This window comes from Chiloscyllium punctatum, chromosome 26 (genome assembly GCF_047496795.1).
Source record: "Chiloscyllium punctatum isolate Juve2018m chromosome 26, sChiPun1.3, whole genome shotgun sequence".
NCBI classification, from domain to species: domain Eukaryota; kingdom Metazoa; phylum Chordata; class Chondrichthyes; order Orectolobiformes; family Hemiscylliidae; genus Chiloscyllium; species Chiloscyllium punctatum.
In genome coordinates, this window is record NC_092764.1 from 45,193,508 (window position 1) to 45,221,038 (window position 27,531).

General features: G+C 39.7%; 1 protein-coding gene across 1 annotated transcript in view; it reads left to right on the forward strand.

Moving 5' to 3' along the window:
• The window catches only part of tent4b (terminal nucleotidyltransferase 4B), a 94,710-nt gene that overhangs the window by 22,940 nt on the left and 44,239 nt on the right, over window positions 1–27,531 (forward strand). The window contains exons 2-4 of the mRNA XM_072547324.1: window positions 16,725–16,848; window positions 17,324–17,370; window positions 27,396–27,516. Coding sequence (XP_072403425.1) covers window positions 16,725–16,848; window positions 17,324–17,370; window positions 27,396–27,516 — 292 coding nt within the window. The remainder of the gene's footprint in view (window positions 1–16,724; window positions 16,849–17,323; window positions 17,371–27,395; window positions 27,517–27,531) is intronic.

Genomic DNA, 27,531 nt, shown 5'->3' on the forward strand with positions numbered 1-27,531 from the left:
CTCACTTTCTCCGAATTGCCAACTGAGCCTGCATGACCACCTCAACAGAATTCTGAACTAGGGCTTTGTGCTTCAGATTTCCAAAGCTTTTCCCATACAGAAAATAGTCTACCCTTTATTCTTCCTACCAAAGTGCAAAATCTCTCACTTTCCCACATTTTATTCCACCTGCCACGTCTTTGCCCACAGGGGCAAATATTTTTACAGTGTGGTTTGCATGTGGGAGTGAACTTCTTGAAGTGGTGGGTGTGAGTACAGTTACAAAATTTAAAAGACGTGGATAACTGCACAAATAGGAAAGGTTTGAAGGGATATGGTCCAAGGCAGGTAGGATTAGTTTAGTTTGGGATTATGTTTCGGCATGGATTAGTTGGACGGAAGGGAGTCTGTGTCCACTCGCTCTTTATTGTCTAACTTGTTTGTTACATCAGAATTCAAACAGATCCCCGAGATGAAGCTGTGCTAACTCAATCCTATTTTACCATGCACTTCCAAGTCCTCTGCAATCTCCTCCTTTTAATAATGGACTCTCAAATCTTACTCATAAACTAGGCCAGGCTAACTGACCTATAATTTCCTGCCATCTGCCTCCCTTCTTGAACAAGGGTGTTATATTAACTGTTTTCCAGTTCTCTGGGACCTTCCCTGACTCAAATGATTCCTGAAAGATCACCACCAATACCTTCACAATCTCCTCAGCTATCTCCTTCAGAATTCTGATGTGTAGACCATCTTTTTAGACCTTTTCTGCTTCATCAACACCTCCCCCATCCCTCTTTCTCTAAATGTCTGTCTTTGTCTATCTCTCTGACCCACTCTGTATCCCCACCCCTTTTTCTGTTGTCTTCCCCTCTCCTCCTCCCATTTCTCCATTGATCTATTGACTATCTCAGCATGTACAAGATATCCAGTCTTTGAAAAGTTTTTAAAAATGTCCTGGCTTCACTATGCAATGCCTCAATCCACTGAGACTAAGATCAGCCCATTTGATCAATCGCATTATACATTTATACCCATCACTATTGACACCTTGTGGCAGCAGTGTGTACCATCTACAATATTTTCAGCAACTCCCCCAGGCTTCTTCCAAACTTGTGATCTTTACCACTTTACAAGTGGAGGCATAGAATGATCTCCTGCAGTTCCTACCCACAATCTGTCATCATCCTGACTTGGAACTGTGGTGCTGTTTCTGCACTTGGGTCAAAATCCTGGAACTTCATCCCTGACTGCACAATGGGTGAGCATACACCACATTGACTTTAACAGTATAAAAAGGCAACTTATCACCATGTTCATTAAAGAAATCGAGAAAATGATGGCCTCCCCATCCCAAAAACAAATTTTATGTAAACTTAGAGGGGGAACGAGTGGAGCAGATTTAATTGTAATTCAGACAACTTAACATCATGAGAAATTATTTTTAAAATACTTGAGGTGCACTATTAGTAGTAATTGTTGACTAATCCATGCCTTTTTGAAAGAATGGAGATTTGTTAAAGGAAAGTTATTTCTGACTAAATTGGATGAATGCTTTGAGGAAGCAATGAGAAGATAGTTCATTTGTAGTCTGCATGGAATTTTAGCTTTTTAAAGTTTCAGCACAGCCTCCCTGCTTTCATATTCTGTATCTTATCTAACAGAGACAGTTACTAAGGTTGTAGGCTGGACAAAACCGTAAGCTCATAGGATCTAAACTTGGTCAGTGGGGGGAACAAAGGCCAACGGGAGATTGGTGTTTTATTTCTACACAGGGCCCACAGGACTTAGCTTTTTACAATATATTTAACTTTTTAAATAATTGTTATGCAAGAGATGTGAAGCTTATAGGTGATCCTAATAGGTGTTATTGGGAATAAAGTTGTAGATTTGATTTTGATTTAATTGTAGTCACGTGAGCAGTGAAGAGTGAAGTACAGTGAAAAGCTTTGTTTGCGAGCAGTTCCGGCAGATCATAGCAAGCCGGAACGTAGAGATCATTAGGGTGCTTAGACAGGTGAGGCGTACAGATTACACTCTACAGAGGTGCGCGAAGCAAAATCAACATAAAGATCAACGTTTATTTGAAGTTAGAGTCTATTCATTGGTCTAATGACAGCGGGAAGAAACTGTTCTTGAACCTGTTGGTATGTATAATTCAAGCTTCTGTATCTTTTGTCTGGTGGAAGTGGTGGTAGGAGAGCATTTAGTAGGAACGCATCAGCTTATTTTTCTGAGCATGGAAAAGGATAATGCATCTGGGACGGGCAAGGAACTATATGATTAAATAGTAGAGGAGCAGAGGGACCTTGATTGCAATGCTGTAGACCTGGGAAGGTAGCACGATGGTTAAGAAGGCAGGTGGGATGTTTTTATTTTCTAGATAATGTATAGAATATGGAACTCTTTTTTCTAAAAAGTGCTCGCTACCACATTTGAGAACTGTGTACCTTACTGGTGATTGCACCAGAGTGTTATTGAGATTTATTTTTCTTTCAAGGTGATGGATGGGGTGGGGGGGTTTGGAACTCACTGCCTGAAAGGATCCTAGTGGCAGAAATACTAATTGCACTTAAAATTAATATTTTGATATGCACGCTTTAAGTATTGTGATTTGCAGAGTTCATTGAAATTGAGCTGGAAAGTGGCATTAGGCAGAATTGTTTATTGGTTGTCATGGACATAGTGGGCAGAATGACCTTTTTTGCCATAAAGATTCTCGGTTTAAGATATGAGCAACAAGTCTCTCTCCCACTCTAAGGTTATAGATGAGCAGTAGCCACTCTTGCTGAATATTTTTCTAACCTCGTGTGAAGGCTTGAGGAGAATTGTAAAAAGAATATGCAGAAATAGAGATCCAGGCAGATTTCTAGTTGAATGATAGATTATGTATGAGGATGGGACTTGATTCTGCTGGTACCCTGTTTTGCTTCTTAGGCAATCTCTTGCAATCAAATTTGACTTATAAATCACCTGACCCAGAGGGAAACTGAAGTTTACAAACTTGATACACAATCTGCGCACACTTCCTCACTAAACAAACCCCTCCATGTTGGTCAGTTTTTCAAACCAGGAACTGACCTCGTTTCTTTTTTAAACAGGCCAATAGCTTACATTTGTGACTCTTTTTTTTATATAGATTTGGCAGTAGCCTGATTTGGTGAAATCAGTCCATGGTATGGCAGATGTCCTCAGAGAGAAGGAAGGAACAGTTAAAGTTCTAAATCATTTCTTGTTTAAAAGTGTCTGCACGCTCTTCATAGTGCATGCTTATCCAAATGTAGGCTTTCAATTAAATATCTTTTATACAGAAAAACTGGCCAATTTCTGATTTACGTAATTCATGTAGATCCTCTGATTTAACCATTACTAGTTAAACAGTTAATCTAACAAGAATTCGGTAATGCCAAGGTCAATTTTTGGTTAGAAATATGATTTACTGATTTGCATCTGAATGTTTGTTCAGGTAGTATAGAATTTGAGTATTGTGAAAAGATGCATTTTGTCTGATAGTCATGAGCTTAATTTGTATGAATGCCAACATTTTTATATTGTATCAGAATAGTATATTAATTGTTAATAAGTGGACTCTGATAGAAGCCTTGCTATAGAAATTGCAGAAGTTAAATGATAGTTACCTGCCAACTTTCTTTGGTATTAATTTATGTAGGTTCACTCTGATTAAGACATTGCCCTGAGGATTGAACCAGAGAATGTTGTCGATTGTTGTTTACTGTAATTGGAACAGGCACAAAGTGTGTACAAAGCAAGACTAATGACCCTATCTTACCCATGACTGGCTTTGTGTGACTTAAAATGGGAAAATGGTTGGGAAATTTGCTACAGACAGTTTTGAATAAGATTTCCACACATCTGCAAAGGCCACACAGGACTTGCCTGTTGATCACAATGTTGTGTCTAAGTGCTGATTTGACATGGCTCACATGTATTACTTGAGGAACCCATGAATGTTTGCACTGCGACACTATCATTGGATCTGCTATCATTGCATGAGTCGGTCTTGGTTGAACGTATGAATTCAGCAGTTTGCGCAGTGGAATTCAGTTCTGGCAACACACCATGTATGCCCAAATAGTTGTTGTTGCTGTGTGTCCCCTCCAGGCACTGCAGTTGCAAACATTTTGTTGAATTTTATGAGAAATGTGTCCTCGAGTGAATGATGCATAACATGCTATCCTTTGCATATTTCTGATATTTGCGTGATATGGTTTGCTATGGTTGATTTGCAATTACATGCAAAAATCCTGATGTGTTCTACATTGTGCTCAAATTCACCTTTCCAATTGTCCAATCAGATGATTCTTTGGTTGAGAACTCTGCCAGGTTTCTCTACTACTGGTTACTGCAAGCCCACCTTAATTAGGTAATAAACAACATGGGATTCCTTCAATTACACTTGCTATAGAATTGATCTTATCAGCAACCTCATCAATAGGGTTACCATTGACCAGAAACTCAACTGGACTCAGCACATAAATACAGTGGCTATGAGAGTAAGTTAGAAGCTAGGAATACTGCAGCGAGTAACTCACTCTCTGCCTCGTCAAAGCCTGTCCAATATCTACAAGACAAACAAGCCAGGAGTGTCATAGAACATTCCCCAACCTGACTGGTTGGTTAGTGGGTCCAACAACACTCTAGAAGCTTGAAACCATCCAATTCAAAGCAGCTCGCTTGATTCACTCTACATCCACAATCAACCACTCTCTCCACTATCCATGCTCAGTAGCAGCAGTGTGTACTATCTGCAAGATGTACTGCAGAGATTTACCAAGATCCTTAGTACTTTCCAAACCAAGGACCACTTAAATCTAGAAGGGCAGCAGACACCATATGAACACCACCAACTGCCACTTTCTCTCCAATCCATTAACTGTCCTGACTTGGCATTCCTTCATTGTTACTTCATCAAAATCCTGGAAATCCTTCTAAGGGTGTTGTGCAACTGTAGATGTTCAAGAAGGCATTTCACTACCACCTTGATAAGAGCAGTTGGGATGGGAAAGAATGTCTCAGCCAGTGACGCCCACATCCCACAAGTGAGTAAAAAGCCCAAGTTGTTTGTTCACCAAGCAGACTTGATGCTGAACTAAGGTACATCAAAGCCATCCTGTGAAATGATCAGATCAGGTGATTTCTCATTATATTTCACACACATTCATAAGTTGTCTTATGACTCCAATTGATGATATTACTGGGCAAGTCAAATCCCAGACATGAACCTGGCTTGATAGATCACAATTTTATTTATTTTGGTTTTACCAAAGTGGTCTCTCATAATGTAAGCACTCAATGTTGCAGACTTTGCTTTAACAACAAAAGTGTTTATTACAAAAGGAATATGGATAAAATAGAATATTGCAGTAGGACTCGGCAAGATGGTGGTGATTCTGTAGAACTGCTGTGGACAGCTCTGCCTAACAGCCAAGGCATACTGGTGTTTTTTTTGCCATCCCTGGCCACCTTATGTGGTGGAAATATTAGTTTAAAACCTTACAGAACACATATTTGTTAATATTTGGGAGTGAGAAGGATAAAGTGAGGACTGCAGATGTTGGAGATCAGAGCTTAAAAATGTGTTGCTGGAAAAGCGCAGCAGGTCAGGCAGCACCAAAGAATCAGGAGAATCGACGTTTTGGGCATAAGCCTTCTTCAGAAAAGAAAGATGCTAAAGGGAAAAGGAGCAAGTTGTCCCTTGTAAATCTTTCCCCTTTCATCATAAACCCATGTCTTACGGATTTTTGGGCTCCCCTACCTTGGGAAAAAGACCTTGGCTATTCACCCTACTCATACCCGTCATGATTTTACAAATCTCTATAAGGTCAACCCTGAGCCTCTGATACTTTGGGGAAAATAGCTCTGGCCTATTCACTCTTTCCATGAGGCTCAAGCCCTCCAATCCCAGCAACATCTTTGGAAAATTCAAAAATATCTGAAGTTAAATGTAATTCTGCAATGGGATAGTATTTGCTCAATAATTGTGCACCTACTTAGAATTATGCTGATAACCAATTTAAGATTATTAGTTGAACTCCTCGTTTGGTGCCCTTTCATACGAGAAGCTGATCTGTTAATGCACAATTACCTATTCTTTGCAGATATAAAGAACTTATAACTTCAGCATGCGCTGTCTTTTTCTAGATCTCCTGCTCCATGTGTCGCAATATAAATGAAAATTTTTTGCTCAAGTCCCAAAATTGTCAATTGTATGCATTCTCTGCATTGGAATGAAAAGATCCGTCAGGCAGTTTTCTTCAGAAAGCAATTATTGATTGCTTGTTTATGTAAAAGAAACAAAGCCCACCTAATACAGATGCAGAATTGGTTAACACACAGTTTTGTGATATGAAAATCTAAATAGCTATCCCTTTGAGTAACCTAAAACACACACATGCACACACTGTAGTCTTTTAAGCTAAGAGGAATAAAACCGATTTCTCTCTACAGTGAAGGCAATTATGTTAACACCCATAAATTGTTCCAAAGTCTATAGATCAGTTGGCACATGTGGGCAAATAATTAATCAGGCACAGTTGCCTCCAGAGACTTGACACAGATTGCTCAGGGAATGCAATATTGAATTCATTCAGTCTCGTATTCTGCAAAAGAAACATTGGGTTTCACATTGAATGCATCGTAAAATGTACTTTAAAAGGAGCAGACACAGGTTGGGCAGCTTGTTTTAGCAGGTTTTCCCCAACTAAGTCCAAAACAGAAACTCCAAGCTTGCAAACACTGTTAAAACTGATCAGCTGCAAAACCCAGCCATAAACAGTTAGCTGTTTTTACTGAAGTGAGTTTAAACAACTGGGACATTATTATTATTATTATTAGTATTATTATTATTATTATTATTATTGTTATGTCACATGGTTTCCAAGAAGCTTTTTGTTTAAAAAGGTCCCATGTTATTTCACTGACTTTTATTTTAAAGAAGGAGGGATCTCCATAATCCTTCAAACTCAAGTCATTAAAGAAATATTGATTAAGAAGTAGCTGCATAGTACAAACTGCCTATTCACTTGAAATATGAACAACACCCATTTTCTACTTCATTCCTCAGGGTAGTGCTTTGAATAATTGGTCAACTTGCCTGGTTTAAATCTTCAATAAAGCTTGACAGTTAACTGTCAATCATCTCATTGGTGCATTTTCCATGACAATGTCCCTACTGATCAGAGTCTCTTCTGGGATGCAAAACCAATCAACATGAACTACTTGTATAAAATGTATTAGTCGCTTCTCATTGGTATTATTTATGAATTGTTATGATGAGTGCAAGATGAAAAGATTTGACCAAATGTCATCTTTTTACCATAAGTCAAGTTGATATTTGCTCTTTTCCTTACATTGAGAGTAATCCAACCTTAGAAAAAGTGAAAGCAAATACAGAGAAACCTCGATGAACCGAACGAGATGGGCGGGCACTATTTCACTCGGATAATTGATTATTCGGTTAATTGATTCAATACTGCTCCCTTGGGGCTCCAGAGTTTTCTTTTTTCCTCGCTCTGCCTGCCTTGCTCCCCCTCGCTGCCTCAGAGTTTGTTTCTGAGCAGAGAGACGCACTTGTGTGTTAGGGATTGCAGGATTGCTGAAGCCTCCCGCAGGTAGATGAAGAAGCCGCGCTCCGAAAGCTGGTGCTTCCAAATAAACCTGTGGGACTATAACTTGGTGTTGTGTGATTTTTAATTTAAAGGAAGAGGTAAGAGTGCTGAACTCCAGGAGAGGTTATTAAAAGTCTCCAGTACAGATACAAAAAGACAGTGTGTTTGGAAACGGTTAGCAATCAAACTTCAAGCAATTAGACAAGCGAATGACAATGTGAAGAGGGGCTATTTAATACAGGACTAAAGGTATTCTATCTAAATGCATGGAGTTTAAGGAATAAGGTAATGAGCTTGTGGTGCAGATTGAAATTGGCAGTTATGATGTGGTAGGCATCAGAAGTGGCTATAATGGGGTCAGGATTGAGAGCTGAATATTCAAGGATATACATCCTATTGCAGACGGGCAGAGGGGGTTGGGTTGCCTTAATAGTAAGAAATGAAGTTAAATCAATAGTAACAAATGAGGTAGGGTAGAATCGGTGGGCAGAATTGAGGAACCACAAAGTTAACAATGCCATAGTTGGAGTTATGTACAGGTCTCCATACAGTGGTCAGGAGCTGGGGTGCAAGATATACCAGGAGATAGGAAAGTCAAACTTAGGGGAATTTCAATATCTGGGTGGACTGGGAAAATCAAGTTGGTTATGGTTCACAAGAAAAGGAATCTGTGGAGTGTCTACGAGATCACTTTTTGGAGCAGCTTGTGCTGGAGTTCACTGGGTTACCAGTAATACTGGATTTCATGCTGTGCAATGAGGCAGATTTGATAAGGGAGCTTAAGGGTGAGGGAACCCTTAGGAGGCATTGTTCATAATATGATTGAATTTACTGTGCAATTTGAGAGGGAGAAAATAGAATCAGCGGTAACAGTATTACAGCTGAATAAAGGCAAATACAGAGCCATGAGGGAGGAGCTGGGTAGAATTGACTGGGAGAGGACCCTAGCAGGAAGGACAGTGGAACAGCAATAGCGGGAGTTTCTGGAAATAATTCAGGAGACACAGCAGAGATTCATCCCAAGGGCTTTCATCAACAGGGGGATGGAGTTTAAGAGCTGTGAGGTTTTGCTGCAGCTCTACAGGTCCCTTGGTGAGACCACACTTGGAATATTGTGTCCAGTTCTGGTCGCCCTACTATAGGAAAGATACAGAGGCTTTGGAGAGGGTGCAAAGAAGGTTTACCAGGATGCTGCCTGGACTGGAGGGCTTGTCTTATGAAGAAAGGTTGAATAGGCTCAGAATTTTCTCTGGAGAGAAGGAGGAAGAGAGGAGACCTGATAGAGGTGTTCAAAATAATCAGAGAAATAGATAGTCAATAGCCAGAGACTTTCCCCAGGGCAGGATTGACTGGTATGGGAAGTCATAGTTTGAAGATATTAGGAGGAAGGTATAAAGGAGATGTCAGAGGTAGGTTTTTGTTTTACAGAGCTGTGACTGCATGGAATGTGTTACCAGTTGTAGTGATGGAAGCAGAGTCATTGGGGACATTTAAGCGACTGCTGGACATGCACATTGTTAAGTGAGTTAAGGGGTGTATAGGTTGTTACTATATTTTACACTAGGATTAAATCTTGGCACAATATCGTGGGCCAAAGGGCCTGTTTTGTGCTTAACTTTTCTATGTTCTAAAAAGACGCAGAGTACAGGGAGGATGAGGAAATTATGACTGACTAGGGAAGTTAGGGATAGCATAAGAGCAAAAGAGAAAGTATACGATGTGGTGAAGGGCAGTGGGAAACCAGAGGATTGGAAAGCTTAGAACCAAGAGAGGCCAACAAAAAAAGAAGATTAAATATGAGGGTTAAACTAGCCAGTAATGTAGAGGAACACCTGAAGAGTTCCTTTCAATTATATAAAGGGCAGCAGAGTGGCAAAAGTGGACGTTGGACCGCTGGAAAGATAATAGTAGGAAACCAGGAAATGGCTTTGGAACTGAATAATTACTTGCGTTAGTCTTCATAGTGGAACACACGAGTAATATCCCAAAAATTCAAGAATTGGGGGGCAGAGCTGAGTATAGTGGCCATCGCCAAGGAGAAATTGTTCAAAAAACTGGCCTGAATGTGGATAAATCGCCTGGACCAGATAGACTACACTCCAGAGTTCTAAGGGAGATAGCCGAAGAGGTAGTGGAGAGGTTAGTGGTGATCCTTCAGGAATCATGAGAATCGATGAGGGTCCCAGAGGACTGGAAAATAACGAACATGATACCCATGTTTAAAAAGGGAGCAAGGCAAAGAATTAAAAATTACAGACCAATTAGCCTAACCTCAGTCGTGGATAAGATCCTGGAGTCCATTGTGAAGGATGAGATTTCTGAATACTTGGAAGTGTATGGTAAAATATGGTACTTTGGGAAGAATTGAGGCATAGACTATTTCTAAATGGGGAGACATTTCACAAGTCTGAAGTGCAAAGAGATTTGAGAGATCAAGTCCAGGATTCTCTTGATTCTCAAGGTAAACTTGCAGATTGAGTCAGTCATTAGGAAGACAAATGCAATGGTGGCATTTATTTTGAGAGGACTTGAATGTACAAGAAGGGATTTACTTCTGAGCTCCATAAGGATCTGGCCAGACAATATTTGGAGTAAATGTGTGCAGTTTTGGGCCCCATATCTCAGGGAGGATGTACTGGCCCTGGAACGTATTCAGAGGAGGTTCACAAGAATGGCCCCAGAAATGAAAAGCTGAACATATGATGAACATTTGAGGACTCTGGGATTATATTTGATGGAGTTTAGAAGGATAGGGATGGGGGAGAGAGGGGGGGGAGAGAAATCTAATTGAAACTTATAAGATTTTGAATGGGCTGGACATGTTGGGATGATTTGTCTTGCATCTGAATTGACAAGGAAGTTAATTTAATGTCATAGAGTCTTGGAGATGTACAGCACAGAAACGGACCCTTCGATCCAACTCATCCATGCCAACCTAATATCCTAACCTATCCACCTGCCAGCACCTGGCACATATCCCTCCAAACCCTTCCGATTGATATACTCATCGAGATGCCTTTTAAATGTTGCAATTGTACCAGCCTCCATCACTTCCTCTGGCAACTCATTCCATACACGTACCACCCTCTGCGTGAAAAGGTTGCCCCAAAAGTCTCTTTTATATCTTTCCCCTCTCACTCAAAACCTATGCCCTCTAGTTCTGGACTCCCTGACCCCAGGGAAGTCTTTGTTTATTTATAATATCCGTGCCCCTCATGATTTTTATAAACCTCTATAAGGTCACCCTCAGCCTCTGCTGCTTCAGGGAAAACAGCCCTAGCCTAGTCAACCTCTCCCTATAGCTCAAATCCACCAACCCTGGCCACATATTTGTAAATCTTTTCTGAACCCTTTCAAGTTTCACGACATCTTTCCAATAGGAAGAAGACCGGAATTGCATGCAATATTCCAACAGTGGCCTAAGCAATGTCCTGTATAGCTGCAACATGACCTCCCAACTCAATACTCTGACCAATAAAGGAAAGCATACCAAACACCACCTTCACTGTCTTATCTACCTGTGACTCCGCTTTCAAGGAGCTGTGAATCTGCACTTAAAGGTCTTTGTTCAGCAACACTCCCAAGGTCCTTACCATTAAGTGTATAAGTCCTGTGAAGATTTGCTTTTCCAAAATGCAGCACCTCACATTTATCTAAATTAAACTCCATCTGCTACTTCTCAGCCCATTAGCCCATCTGATCAAGATCCCATTATAATCTGAGGTAATCTTCTTCGCTGACCACCACATCTCAAATAATGGTGTCATCAGCAAACTTACTAACTATTCCTCTTATGCTCCCATCCAAATCATTTATATAAATGATGAAAAGTAGTGGACCCAGCACCGATCCTTTTGCCACTCCACTGGTTACGGCCTCCAGTCTGAAAAATAACTCTCCGCCACTCTGTCTTCTACCTTTTGAACCAGTTCTGTATCCAAATGGCTAGTTCTCCCTGTATTCAGAGAGCTCTAACCTTGTTCACCAGTCTCCCATGGGGAACCTTGTTGAATGCCTTACTGAAGTCCTTATAGATCAAATCTACCACACTGCCCTCATCAATACTCTTTGTAATTTCTTCAAAAAACTCAATCCAGTTTGAGATATGATTTCCCATGCATAAAGCCATGTTAACTATCCCTAATCAGTCCTTGCCTTTCCAAATACATATACATCCCATTTCTCAGAGTTCCCGCCAACAACTTGCCCACCACCGATGTCAGGCTCACTGGTCTATAGTTCCGTGGCTTGTCCTTACCACCGTTCTTAAACAGTGGCATCACGTTAGCCAACCTCCAGTCTTTGGCACCTCACCTGTGACTATCGATGATACAAATATCTCCGCAAGAGACCCAGCAATCACTTCTCTAGCTGTCTGCAGAGTTCTCAGGTACACCTGATCAGGTCCTGGGGTTGTATCCACTTTTATGCATTTCAAGACATCCAGCACTTCCTCCTCTGTAATATGGACATTTTTCAAGATGTCACCATTTATTTCCCTACATTCTATATCTTCCATATCCTTTTCCACAGTAAATATTGATGCAAAATGCTTGTTTAGTATCTGTCCCATCTCCTGCGGCTCCACACAAAGGCCGTCTTGCTGATCTTTGAGGGGTCCTATTCTCTCCCTAGTTACCCTTTTGTCCTTAATGTATTTGTAAAAACCCTTTGGATTCTCCTTAACTCAATTTGCCAAAGCTATCTCAAGTTCCCTTTTTGCCCTCCTGATTTCCCTCTTAATTATACTCCTCCTGCCTTTATACTCTAAGGATTCGCTCTATCTATCCTGCCTATACCTGACATATGCTTCCTCCTTTTTCTTAACCAAACCCTCAATTTCTCTAGTCATCCAGCATTCCCTTTTTCCTACCAGCCTTTCCTTTCACCCTAACAGGAATATACTTTCTCTGGGCTCTTATTATCTCATTTCTGAAGGCTTTCCATTTTCCAGCTGTCCCTTTTACCTGCGAACATCTGCGCCCAACCAGCTTTTGAAAGTTCTTGCCTAATACCATCAAAATTGGCCTTCCTCCAATTTAGAATTATGATTGCTGGCCCCAAAGTGCTCCCCCACTGACACCTCATTCACCTGCCCTGCCTTATTTCCCAAGAGAAGGTCAGGTTTTGCACCTTCTCTAGTAGGTACATCCACATACTGAATCAGAAACTTTTCTTGTACACACTTAACAAATTCCTCTGTAACAAATTACAACTGTAATGCTATCGCTTATCAAAAGTGCCACTCATCCCTCCTCTCTTTCCTCCCTTTCTATCCTTCCTGTAGTATTTGTATCCTGGAACATTAAGCTGCCAGTCCTGTCCATCCTTGAGCCGTGTTTCTGTAATTGCTATGATATCCCAGTCCCATGTTCCTAACCATGCCCTGAATTCATCTGCCTTCCCTGTTGGGCCTCTTGCTTTGAAATAAATGTGGTTTAATTTATCACTTCACCTTGTTCTCTGCTTTGTCCCTGCCTGCCCTGACTGTTTGACTCGTCTTTGTTCTCAATTGTACCGGTGTCAGATTGAAATCTTTCTTCAGTATCTTCCTGGGTCCTGCCCCCCCCCCCCCCCCCCCCCCCCCCCCCCTCCCCTTACTAGTTTAAATCACCCTGAGCAGCTCTAGCAAATCTCCCTGCCAATATATTAGACCCCTTCCAATTTAGGTGCAATCCATCATTCTTCTACAGGTTACTTTTTTACCTCAAAACAGCTTCCAGTTATCCAAAAATGTGAATCTTCTCCCGTACACCAGCTCCTCATCTACTCTATCGTCATATCCCTGCCCTCACTAGCTCGGAGCATTGAGAGTAATCCAGATATTACTACTCCTCGAGGACCTCCTTTTTAAATTCCTGCCTAACTCTCTGTATTCTCCCTTCAGAATCTCAATCTTTTCCCTTCTATGTCGCTGGTTCCAATGTGTATAATTACCTCCTGCTGGCCCTTCTCCCCCTTGAGAACATTGTACAAGAGCAGATACATTTTTTTGAGACATTGTGAAATAGTTGTCGATTCACCTCTTGATTTCCAAGCTTTGGTTGGGCTACTTTTGGTATCTGTAATTCCTTTGCTAGTTATGCCTTTTCTTCATTATTTATTTTAAGATTGTTACAAAAGGTTTTATTTTCATAGTGATTGCCACCGTTTTCCATTTCCCTTGTCAAAAGGATGTGTAGACTGCTGAGTGTCCAATGTCCAAATGAGTATTTACAGATGCTCAGACACCTGAGTGCATGGTTAAAATTGTGTACTATTAGTATGGTACAGTGCTGTGTAAGATATATGCCTCCTATTTAGTTAATAGGACTTATTAAAAATAATTTATGTCAAAAGTAAGATATGGTGTTGCTTTATCAAGTTGATTATGTTGGTAATATTGTGCCGATATTTAAAATTTATCATTCTCCAAGCACCTGTTTGATGTTTTTCATGTGAAAGAAGTGTTTCTGTTTAAAAACAGATGCAGGAAGGGTACCATAAATATTATTTGCATACTTATGCCTCACTGAGGTGGTGCACTGGAGCCCTTCTCAATATAGACAGCGTACTTTAGGTGTGAGGCACCAATTCGAATCTGTTTTAAGCCGAGGTCCAAATTTACTACAGAAATGGATCTTGAATGAAATAATTCCTGTTACTGTGTCTGTGTGTGAATGCTTGTGAGTGTGAGCATGCGCATGTACACTCATAGGAGCAGGAGTAGGCTGTTTCGCCTCTTAAACCCATTCCAGTCGGCTGAGTACATGGCTAATCCATGACACAACTCCATTTCTCAACTTCGCTCATTACACTTTCATACCTTTTTGGCTAACCTGGTTCTATGCATCAGATTTAGTCTTATGTTTGTGACTGAAACAACTCTTGAATGCAATCATTCCCTCCCTGTGGGAAAGCACTTCAGCATTCCAGGACATTCTGCCTCCAATGTTTTTGGGTGAGCATCCTCCAAAGCGGATTTAGAGATATGCAACAATACAACATCGCTGAACAGAGACTGAAAGATACATTTGGTACCCACGAGGATGGTCTCAGTGTGATTTTGAGTTCATGTCACACTACAAGTAACCATGCTACACATGTGCACGCACTTACTCTCTTTCACTCACTCAAATGCATACATACGCGTTCTCTCTCTCTCTCTCTCTCTCTCTCTCTCTCTCTCTCTCTCTCTCTCTCTCTCTCTCTCTCTCTCTCTCTCTCTCTCTCTCTCTCTCTCTCTCTCTTTCGCTTGCTGTCTCTCACTCTCACTCTCACTCTCACTCTCACTCTCACTCTCACTCTCACTCTCTCTCACACTCTCACTCTCACTCTCACTCTCTCTCACACTCTCACTCTCACTCTCTCTCACACTCTCTCTCTCTCTTTTGCTCGCCCTCTTTCTTTCACTCTCCTTTCTCCCTTTATTTTTGTTCTCCATCTTTCTCTAGCGCGCACACGCACATGTTGGGGGAGGGAGGGAGTTGTTTCATTCAAGATGCTTTTCTGTCAAAAGAAAAGGACTTCAGCTTAAATCATAGATTTGACAGGGACCTCACTCCTGAAGTGCATTGTCTAACTGGAGATATCACCTCTTGTACCTTGATAAAACCTTTAATTATCTAGGGACAAAGACTTGGAAGGAATCTGAATTTTGCATTTTAATCAGCAGTGTACCTCTGAACTGATTAAAGAATTCAACAAGGGCAGCTAGTTTTAAAGTTGCTTCTAAGTACTGTGTCTTATACTGGTTGGACCATAACCCTTGTGGTGTTTGATTTTTGACCTTGTCCCCCTCAGTCCAACTCCAACATTTCCACGTCATAGTTAAAACTGTCAACACTAACCTCTGCTCCTTAACCTCCCCTTGCATATCCGTGTGTGCATGTACAGCCGTGAATAGGAAAAAAAACTGATGGTGTTGTGGGTGGAGGAAAAGGCTGGAATAGCAGTTCAGTAGTTCATGGGTTCTTCTGAGAAGGTTCTGCACTAATCTGAATGCTGCGATTTGGTCTGTCTGCTCTGGATGATTTCAATGGCTGGCAGGAGAGACAGGGTAGCTGGTACATACTACTAACAAGTCTAACATTAATTTAATGTCACACCTTACAGAAACTGCTGAAGGAAGAATAAACTGGTTTTCTTCAAGCTTAAAGTAGCTTTTACTGCAGAGAACAGAGGACTCCCTGGACATCAGTTGGTTTCTTCTGTCTAGTTCACAATTTTAACCTGCTACCTGACAACCAGTCACATAGTTGTAGACCGGCAAAGAGTCTTTGTCATCAATAACTGAGCATGTGTCCAAAGACTATACAGCTATCTGTTGCCATCTGAATTTCCATTCATGCACATTCTTGGCTCCAACTCATCTACACCTTCTACTACAGTATAACCTTGATTACCCGAATAAGATGGGTAGAGAGTATTTTGTTTGGCTAACTGATCACTTGGAATGCTGATCTGATTGTAAACAAATGGTATTTTGAGTGCCAGTTATCCGAATGTGCCTCAGTTATCTGGCAATACATGTCATAATGCTGTTTAACTGATAATTGAATGCTGAGTTGCCTAATGCCACTTTTACAGGACCTTGAAATCTTGTTCGGAAATTCAGATGATTGATTGGATAATTGAGGTTGGAGTGTACTTCACTGGAGTTGTCTGTAAAGGATATTGCTGAGAAAAAAAGATTGGATTGTTCTTTTTCAATTTGTGATGAAATCATTCCAAATCATGTTTGTAGCTTATTTTTGTTATGTAATAAACTTGTGTTTTGTTTTTGTTGAAAGAACATTGAAAGGCTTTTGTGATTGTATTCAGTGACTGATAACTATGGTCAGTAAATTGCAAAAAGAAAATTCTCAAGTTAGGTTCGATTCTGGAATCTGTCACTGTTGTATAGTATTACCATCAAGTAAAATCATAATGTCCCCGTTTAAGAACAATCATAGTACTGAAAGAGATACAGAAATACTACAACAATATGGGATTAGGAATCCTGCCTGAGGAAGTTGAGCTTTCTGTTTATGCCAAGCATTTTAATGTTCTATTGTAACTGCTTTAAGTGCATTATTAGATTATATTGAAATAGCTACCATATCTTTTTTAAAAAAAACTTTTTGAATAATATTTCAGACTTCATGAAGAAATTATTGACTTCTACAACTACATTTCGCCTCGACATGAAGAGGAAAAAATGCGGATGGAGGTTGTTGAAAGAATAGAAAGTGTCATCAAAGAACTGTGGCCTAATGCTGATGTAAGTACTTAAAAGGGGATTAATGTTCTCCAAGGATAACTGAAAGAAGGTTCACAAACTGGTGATGAGTCGTTCATTGACTTCAAAGAAAATCCATTGAACCTTTTTAATCAGTCGACATTCAGTAATTTTTCCTCAGTAACATACTTATGATTATTACAAGTTATTTAATTTTGTTAGACATATGGCAATATGCTATTTTCTGTGAAAGTTTCAGTTTTTTAAAATTTTATGTCAGGACCTCCTGTGTGAATTTTGTACTTAAACAGATCCAGAGAGCAGTATTTGAAAATGTGTTTGGTCTTAAGCACAATTTCTCTCTTCTCAAATTTTATTTGAATACTACAACCCAGTTGTAGCCACCAGTGGGCAGTAAATGTCAACAAATGATGTAGTTCAGTTTTACTGTGACAGTGGCTGAAATATGTTCCCTGAATTGTACCACTTTACTGATGCGAAATAAATTGTGTTTCAGGTGCAGATATTTGGAAGTTTTAGCACTGGACTATACTTACCAACAAGGTAATACATGGAAAATACATGAAGTAATGTAATGTATTTTCATGAATTGTGCCAAGCCATTCAGGTGTATTGTCTGAATATTTTTGTACAACATTGAGATAATGTGCATTTAGATTTTTAGAAACTGCCAACTTCCCTCTTAAAGTTTGTTCTGGCACATAACATTTTATTGATTTTTTAAAATTCTGGATTATTACTGATCATTCTCTTTCAAATAATAGACATGTAAAAGTAGTTTCAGTATTAATGTAACTTTCCACACAATGAAACCTAAACTTGTTCAAGTTGGAAACTGGTACTTTCTGCATAGTGAATCTCACTTGTTCTTGCAATAATGTAATTTGCATCTGTGATATTTCTAACACTAATAGAGTGGAGTAACTTTATTTCGATCTGAGTGTGAATTCATTTTTTTTGTGATTTTTTTTTCTTGATCTTTAGTTTCTACTTAACCCTTCCCGGTGCTTGCCAGGATATAGTTCCACAGACGGTGGCCACATTCCAATATTTAGTTCAAATGACTACTACTCTGCAATCCACTATAAAGGGAGTAGTACATTGAGAAAATTGTAATATAATCAAACAGAGTCAGCATAGTTTTTATTAGTCTTTGAGATTGTAACAAACTGTCTCTGTACTTTTGGATTTCAAAAGTCATTTTGCTAAGATTACTGCACAAGAACTCATCGTTTTGAGTTGATTGTTTTAATACAGATTGCCTAACTAACCGGAACAGGCACAGGTAAATTCATCTGTTTGGGATTTGGCACGTTAACTAGTGTGCACCATGGGGAAGAATGCTGTGATCTTAATCACTTTCTCCAAATTAATCACTATTATAATAATAATATTGATTACACTCCACTTCTTCATCAGAGTAATGTAGCCAAATTGCTGATGAATATAAAGCTCAGAAAACATGGGGAAGACATGAGGCCTGCAAACAGGTCCAAGTGACTGGGGAAAAAGTTAGCAGATGGAATATAATGAAGAAAAATGTGAAGTTTTCCATTTTGGAAGGAAGAATAGAACATAAAAATATTATTTTAAATGAAGGAAATGTTACAAGAAAGATAACTGTGTGTTCTTGTACTTGGATCATCACAAGTGGTCATGTAGGTATGGCAAGTGATTCAGAAGACTAATTGAATATTAGCTCTTATCGTAAGTGTGTAAAAGTAGAAAGATCTCGCTAGATCTGTACCAGGCATTGGTGAGACCATACCGAGTATACTATGTACAGCTTTGGACTCTTTGTTTAAAGAAGGATACAATTGCATTGAAATTATTTGGATAAAGTTTGGTTGGTTGATTTCTGGGATGAAAGGTTGTCTTATTAGGAAAGCTTGAGTTAATTGAGCCTATACTCAGCATAGTTTGGAAGAATTTAGAACCTTGGGCCATAATTTCAGAACATGTGTTGACCCATTTGAGACTGTGTTCTGTTTGAGAGTTTCTTGAGCTTTGAGTTCTCTGCTTCTGAGTGTACTGGAGATTGGTCATTGAATATATTTAGAGCTGAGCTGGACAAATTTTTGTCCGACAAGGGACTTTAAGGTTATGAGGAGGGCAGTTATGAAAGTCAAGTTGACCACAATCAGATCAGATTCCTGAAGAAGGGCTCATGCCCGAAACATCGATTCTCCTGCTCCTTGGATGCTGCCTGACCTACTGTGCTTTTCCAGCAATACATTTTCAGCCACAATCAGATCAGTCATGTTCACTGAATTGCAGAACAAGCTTGAGTAACTAAATGGCCTATTCCTGCAATTTCTTATATTGTCAGACTCGTGTGGAAGGATAGTGATCTGTTGTCTAAAAGCCTTGGGTTGAAATCAGGATCAATATCTTGCTCCAGAATTTTTGTTTTAAACCCTCCCCTTTTTAAAATGGACATGGGGAAACTAACAGTTTGGACTAGATTTTCATCTGAAAGGTAAGTCGAGGGAGCTGGGAAATTACTCTGCTCAGTGCAGTCTTCTCTGGAGAAAGTCTTCAGAGAAGTCTTCAGGCTTTTGTTCTGGGTGAAGGAGTGGTGATGGAGTGATGACTGGAGTTGGGCCGGCTGCCCTCAGTGTTTGGTTGCAACCACAGAGACAACTGGGTGCTGAGGCAGGCTGATCAAAAGACCCATGTTAATCCTTTAGGAGTTTCTTCCAGTTGTAACCATTTAGTCCTATCAGACTAGAGAGCTGCTCCCTACTGAGAGAGAGGAAACTAGAGAGAGACCTTTTCCCTAGCTGTTATCAGTTCTGACGAAGAATCACTGGACTCTAAACATTTAACTCTGCTTTCTCCCCACAGATGCTGCCAGACATGCTGAGTTTTGCCAGCAATTTCTGTTTTTCAGATTTCCACTATCAGCAGTTCTTTGTTTATATTGAGTTAATTGGGTTTGAATTGTTTCTATAAATAGGAGTTAGTAAACAGTTGAGTATATATGGAGTGGAGTGAATTGAAATGAAATTGTCACATTAGAGTGTCAACTTGAATTCCGTTTAAATGCGGTTCCCTCTTGGAATATAATATTGTCAGCAGACAATGTTTGAGTCAAAATTTAAAGTTTTGAGGTATGATCACCCATCTTTCATTTCTGAAAATGAACCTTATGACCAGTGGAAACATGAAGTTGCAGTGCAGACCTGAGTTACTCCTTTACCAAACAGGAAACAAGATATAGCCTTAGCACTTTTGTTACTATATAGAAGCAACATCTTAAGTAAAGTCTTCTCGAGTTGGAACCTGATAATTTGCACACTGATCAAGGTTCTGATTGTTAACTTTCATAAGATTTATCAAAACAACGATCTATTGACTGCTTATGAGGTCTTATCAGATTTTGTGATTTTTAAAAAAAAAAGTTAAGCATAGTACTGTGTTAGAGTACATAATTGAATTTGAGTGAGTTCTATGCAAGTCTACAGAAATTAAATTTGGAAACTTTCCAATCTGTGCTGGCATTTAAGTTATTAAACTGTGGCAAAGTATCAATTACCAACAACTTCTCTCTTTTGAATATTTTAATTTGCGGGTAAACATGTGATGCTAATAGAAATGTCAAAGCTCTGAAAAAATTTTAGGGGCAAGTGGCATTTGTAGCACATGCAGGGTAATCAGTGATACAACAGAGGACAATGTAAATAAACTTAACATCTAGATATAAATCACAGGTGACAGTGTGAAAGGAGAATTGTAACTAATAGAACTGAGAACAGAAATGCTATTGATAATTCTGAAAAGTAAAGAGAATTTAGGATTTACAATGAGTAGATGTCGTCAATCAATGTTTAAACTATAATTCGAGCTATCACTACATCTCTCAGAAGGCATCATCGATCAAAGGTATCTTTTCCAGTAAAAGCAATAAAAAGTAAGAAGACAACCCAGGTAGAAGACAGTAGAATTGGAAAAATGGAAGGTAGCAACAGATTTAGAGGACGAAAGGAAATTGCCCCTTGGGTTCCCTTTTATTCTTTCCCCTCTAAACTTAAACTGATGCCTTCTAGTCCTCGATTTCCCCAACCCTGGCAAAAGACCTATCCATGCCTCTCATGATCTTAGACACCTCTATCGGGTCCCCCCTCAGTTTCCTAACTTGTCAAGAAAAAAGACCTAGCTTGTCCAACGTCTCCCTATAACTCAGACCATTAAGTCCTGGCAGCATCCTTGTAAGTTTCTTCTGCATTCTTTTCAATTTAGTAACCTCTTTCCTATAATAAGATGACCAAAATTGAACACAGTACTCCAAGTGCGGCCTCCCCAATGTCCTGTTCAACCCCAACTTCTCAACTTTTATACTCGTTGCCCTGACTGATGAAGGCCAGTGTGCCAAAAGCTGACTTCGCTGCACTGTCTACCTGTGACTCTACTTTCAGAGAACTGTGTACCTGAACTCCAAGATCCCTCTGTTCCACTACATTCCACTACCATTCATCATGAAACGCCTACCTTGATCTGACTTTCTAAAATGCGAGACCTCACCGTTATCGATATTAAACTCCATTTGCTATTTCTCGGCCCACTTCCCCAGCTGATCAAGATCCTGTTGCAAATTTTGATAACATTCCTCACTGACAACGGTACCATCTCTTTTAGTGTCATCTGCAAACTTACTAATCATGCCTTTTACATTCTCATCTAATAGTGCATATAGATTTAAAAAACAGCAATGGGCCCAGTTCCGATCCCTAAGGCAATCCACTAGTGACAGGTCTCAAGTCTGACAGATATTCTTCCACTATTACCCTCTGCTTCCTACCATCAAGCCAATTGTTTATTCAGTTTGCCAGCTCACCCTGGATTCCATGCAGTCCACCCTTCCAGAGCAGCCTACCACGTGAAACTTAGCCAAGGCCTTACTGAAATTCATAGACTGTATCTACCACCCTACCCTCATCAACCTTCCTGGTTACTTCATCAAGGAACTCTTAAATTTGTGAGACATGATCTCCCACACACACAGCCATGCTGAATATTTGTAATCAAACCCTATCTTTCCAAATGCATAATCTTATCACTCAGAGTCCTCTCAAATAATTTATCCACCACAGATGTTAAGCTTACTGGTCGATAGTTCCCAGGCTTTTCTTTGCAGCCCTTCTTGAATAATGGCGCAATGTCGCTATCCTCTAGTCTTCTGGGATCTCATCCATGGCTAATGATGATGCAAAATATTAGATAGGCTCCCGCAATTTCTTCTCTAGTCTCTTGCAATGTACTTGGATTTATCTGGTCAGGACCAGGAGATTTATCCACCTTCATATGTTGTAATACCTCTACTGTGACATAAACTGTCCCCAAGATATGACCACTAACTTCCCCAAGTCGTCTTGTCTTTCTCCATGGCAAACAGAGGAGAAATATTTATTGAGGACCTTGCCCCTCTCCTGCGGTTCTACACATGTCCACTTTCGTCCTGGAGGAGTCCTATTCTCTCCCTATAGTTATTTTTCCTTTATGTTGAAAGGACCTCTTTGGATTCACCCTAATCTGCTCAGCCAAGTCATTCTGACCCCTTTTTTTTGCTGCCCTCATTTTCTCCTTTAGTAAACTTCTGTATTCCCTACATACTTCCAGGAATTCCATTGTTCTAACTGTCTGTACCTGAGCCATGCCTCCTTTTTTTTTCTGGTCAAAATTTTATTCTCTTGTCATCCAGGGTTCACTGTTCCTGCCAACTTTGCCTTTCACCCTCACAGGAATATATAAACACTGAACTCTAGATATCTCATGTTTTGAAGGCCTCCCACTTGCCAGAGGATCTGCAAACAACCTACTCCTGCCAACCCCGACAGGCTCTTGTCTAATTCTATCAAGGTTTGCCTTGCCCCAATTTAGAACTTGAACCTGTGGGCCAGTTTTGACCGTCTCCATAAATATTTAAAAATTAATAAAACTATGGCCACTGGTCCCAAAGTGTTCTCCCACCGTCATCTGTCACCCGTCCTGCCCTATTTCCCAAGAGTAGGTCAGGTTTTTGCTCCTTCCCAAAGAAGACCCTCTATATACTGCTTGAGGAAACTTTCCTCAACAAATTGCACTTAACAAATTCCACCCTATCTAAGCCCTTAATGCGATGGCAGTCCCAGTCTCTGTAAGGAAATTAAAATTCCTGACTATGACAACCGTATTGCTCCTAAAAAGTCTCCACAATCTCCTTCCATATTTGTTCCTCTAATTCCTGTTGTCTGTTTGGGAGGGTATTGTAAAACCCCAATAACGTCACCATCCTTTTCCTATTTCTTAGCTACACCCACAAAGCCTCACTGGATGATCATTCAGTTTGTTCATCTGACTACTGCTGTGATACTTGCCTTAATCAAAAATGCAACTCCCCTCCCCTCCCCTCTTTCCACCACCTCTGCCCTGCCTAAAGCACCTGAACCCTGACATATGAACTTGCCGATGCTGTCCCTGCCTTAGTCAAGTTTCTGTAATGGCTTTCATATCCAAGTCCCACGTACATATCCATGCCCTCAGTTCATCAGCCTTACCTGTCAGCCCTCTTGCATTTAAATAAATGCAGTTTACTCCATTTAGGCATTCCTTGCCCCCTGGAAGGCATTCCTTCCAGCCTGACCTGTGTCTTCAACTTACTATTTCTGATTAGTGTATCTCCTTCGAGACTCAGACTTGCATCCCTGCTGTGAAGATCCTATCTGCCCCCACCAACCTAATTTAAACCCTCCCTTGCACCACAAGATATTGGTCCCCTTCCAGTTCAGCTGCAACTCATCCTTCTTGAACAGGTCACTTCTGTACCTGAAAAGATCCCAAAGATCTAAAATTCAGAATCCCTGTCCTGTGCAGTCACACGTTCATCTGCCATATTCTCCTGTTCTTGCCCTCACTAGCACATGGCACTAGAAGTAACCTGAAGATTATCACCAACGAGGTCCTCGTTTTTAACTACTTTCCTAGCTCTCTCTAATCACTCTACAGGACCTCATCCCTATTTCTACCTATGTCATTTGTGCCAGCGTGCACAATGACGTCTGGCTGCTCACCCTTCTCCTTCAGAACGTTAAGCCGCTCTGAGCAGATTACGAGGCGAACATTTCTGCATGTTTTGTTTCAATCAGCAGATGGGTTTGACCTCTGCATCGAACAAATAGACTGGCTAAAATAGTACAAAATTCAGGAAGTTGAATTTTCACCTGTTTCAAAGGATGATATGCTCAAGTCTTTTGAGAAGAGTTGCTATTCGTATTGTAAAATAGCCATAATCAATTTTATTAGCATGTGTCCAATGAAATACCCTTATGTAGAGATCACAGTTGAAACTGCGTGGAGCAAATCCCAACATTCTGAAGGTTGCGACTGACATGAAACTGAACTGGACCAAATATATACTGTTTAAAGGCAGGTCAGAGGCTTGTCATTCTATGGGGAGTAACTCAACTGCTGTGTCCCACATAGCATCTACAAGGCAGGAGTGTAATGCAATATCATCCAGTTATTTGGAGAGTGCAGATCCAAGAACACTCTAGAAACCTGACAATATCCAGGACAAAGCAATACACTTAAATGGCAACCCATCTCATACATTCAACATTCACTCCTTTCAACACATGCGTAGTGGCATCAATGTGTACTACATGCACGATGTGCTACAGTAACTCCAGGCTCCTTCAGCAGCACCTTCCAAATCTGTAACCTGTGCCATCTGGAAGACAGTGGTCCACAAGTGCATGGAAATCACCACCGATAAGTGTCCCTCCTGGCCCCATACTATCCTGACTTGGAACTTTATTGCTATCCCTTGTTACTGGGTTAAAATTCTGGAACTCCTTTCCTAATGGAATGTAAGAACACCTACACTGTTCATCCACACCTTCTCAAGGGCAATTAGGAATGGCAAAAAATGCTGATTTAGCCAGCGGTGTTGACATCCCATGAAGAAAATAGATATGTCAAAACAATATTTTTGTTTAAAACATTGGGTATAGGTTAGTGGTTACAGAAGTGATGGGTAAGCAGGACTTGGACCAATATAGGACATAAGACAATGAGACATAGAAATAGAAACAGGCTATTTGACCCACTGAATCTGCTCCACTGCTCAGTGAGATCATGGCTGATTTGATAATCTTAAACTCCCATGACTCTTGATTCCCTTACTGATTGATTAAAAATCTCTGTTTATGTCATCCTTGAATTTAACAGCCTAGCCTTTACAGCCTTTGTGGCAAAGAATGCCATTGATTCACTTCCCTGGAGAAAAAAAACATTCTTCATCGTTGTCTTAAGTGAGCAACACATACTTTGGGATTATGTCTCCTGGTCCTAGACTCAACCTTTCTGCATATTCCCTGTCATACACCATGAGACTGTTGTGTTTCGGTAATATTGACTGTCATTCCTCTCGAACCATTAGAATAAGTCCTATAGGAAATGTAAGTGTGATAAAGGAAGTGCATATTACATGCAAGGCTCTTAATTTGTTTAATCTAATAATTTGCACAGTTAGAGCAAACCTTCCCTATCTTTATACTCCTCTCCCTGGCAGTAAAGGCCAACATGCTATTTGTGTGACTAGTTACTTTGCATCATGTCACATAGTTAAGAAATGCTATGTTGTATATATTTAAGTAAATAGTGATGCTTGGAAGGAGTATGTACGTCCTATATTACACATGGGTTTTCCTGTCAGTGATCTGGGAGAGCAGAACTTGAACTAGTCACTAACGTAGTGGCCTTGATTATATGTTGTACATGATTCTGCATGCTACAGCAAATAGTTATACATTAAAACCTAAAATATAAATTACAGGATCAGGAAAGTTCTGAAGTTTTTAATTTTGTACCAACGGTGTGAATGATTTCAAAAATAATTTATTTGAAAGTAAGCTGTACAGGAATTGGTTTCAGCAATTTTTTTCTGTCAAACAATTAAAAATGAGACCTCAAAGACTTGTGGGAAGTGATAATTGATATCTTGTATTGCTTCAAATGAAATACATATTGGCCAATACTGTTCAGCTCCAAATTTAAAAGAATAGCAGCATCACTTAATGTTTGGGAGGTTAAAAGTCAGTTTGACTGTATGTGTGTATAATTCAGCTTCTTGTTATTTGTGGATGTTATTGGACAAGACAAATAGTGGCACAGGAATTGCATGCACTAGTAAGACTTGATGTTGATTAAATTCCCATGGCATTGCTCACTGTAATCAAAAGATTTGTGGTTTTATTACAACATGGATGTTTCTGCTGAGACAAAGGCCATTTTTATTAAATAGCACCTTGAGACATTTTACTGATGCACTGAGAATTTAATTCCATAGCAATACTCATGATTATGAAAACTGTAAATCAGTGATGTTAAATATTTTATATGTTCCATTACTTATGCAGGTCTTGTCCCATAACATTTTAAACATGAATGTTCAATATATTATGTACCAGACACGAATTACAATTATATGTCTCTGACAGCAGGCCTAAGGAGAGGGATTGGGTTTAAATATCATGAGATATTGCCCTGGGTAATGGCGACAATCCAAATTCCTACATTTTTGTGATATTCCTTTTGATGAAGGTATTTGACCTTCACTTACTCTTCCAATTCTATTGCTACTTTTTATTTTTATTGTTGTACCAATCTTGGCTTTAGGACACACAGACCATTGTTAGTTGTAACCAAAATAAAATCCCAAATGGAGTCTGTGCACAATCATCCCCTGTTGCATGAATGAAATTGTGAGTTGACTAGAGGAACTCTCTTTTTAGGCTCTTTCCATATCAACCATTTCTTGTTCCAATCTTAGTCTTGTTGGTAATGGGGCCATAGAAATCATGGCTTTTCTCGGTTAGATCTTTTTGGCTTTGCTTCTCCTTTACTTACCTGTTAAAGTAAGATTTTTGGTTTTTAGTATTTAAATCAAAGAACACTCAAGCTATTAATCATTGCTGTGACATAGACAGTAAAATTATTTGGAGACTAAGCATATTTTTATGAAAAAATGTCTTGTTGTTAAAAATGTATCCAAATTAAGAAAATGAAACAATCTGCTTTTTAATATTTCACACAAATTTGGCTTGGCCTTTGTAGAACCATGAAAATGGACTGTGTTGTATGTAGTTTGCCACTTCTGAATCATTTAGTCAAGAAGTAATGTGAAATATTCCAGATAACCTTGAATAAGGAATGAACAAAAACTGAAATTCTTTGAGAAACTGAGCAGGTCTGCTGTATCTGTGGAGAGAAAACAGTTGATATTTGAGAATCCAATGGCCCTTCAGAACTTTTGAAGAAGTGTTTGTTACAGACGAGCTTGATTTATATGGACTCCCATTTTAAGTACTTTTGTAGGAAGTCTTTTTTGAAAAATTGTAAACAATTATATGAACTATCTTCATTACTTGTATTCTGTTGGTTTTTAACTTTTCCTGATGAAATGCTGTCTAATTGTCTGTCTGGTTGAGTCATGCTCAAATTTGTGAAGTGCAAATTTCCATTTTGTGTTGAATTTTGATCTTGAATCAAAAAAGTGTTTCATTACATTTTTATTCTCTGCTGTTCAGTGATATTGACTTGGTAGTATTTGGAAAATGGGAGAGTCTACCTCTTTGGACTTTAGAGGAAGCACTTAGGAAACACAGTGTTGCTGATGAGAGCTCTGTCAAAGTCTTGGATAAAGCAACCGTAAGTATTTCAGTT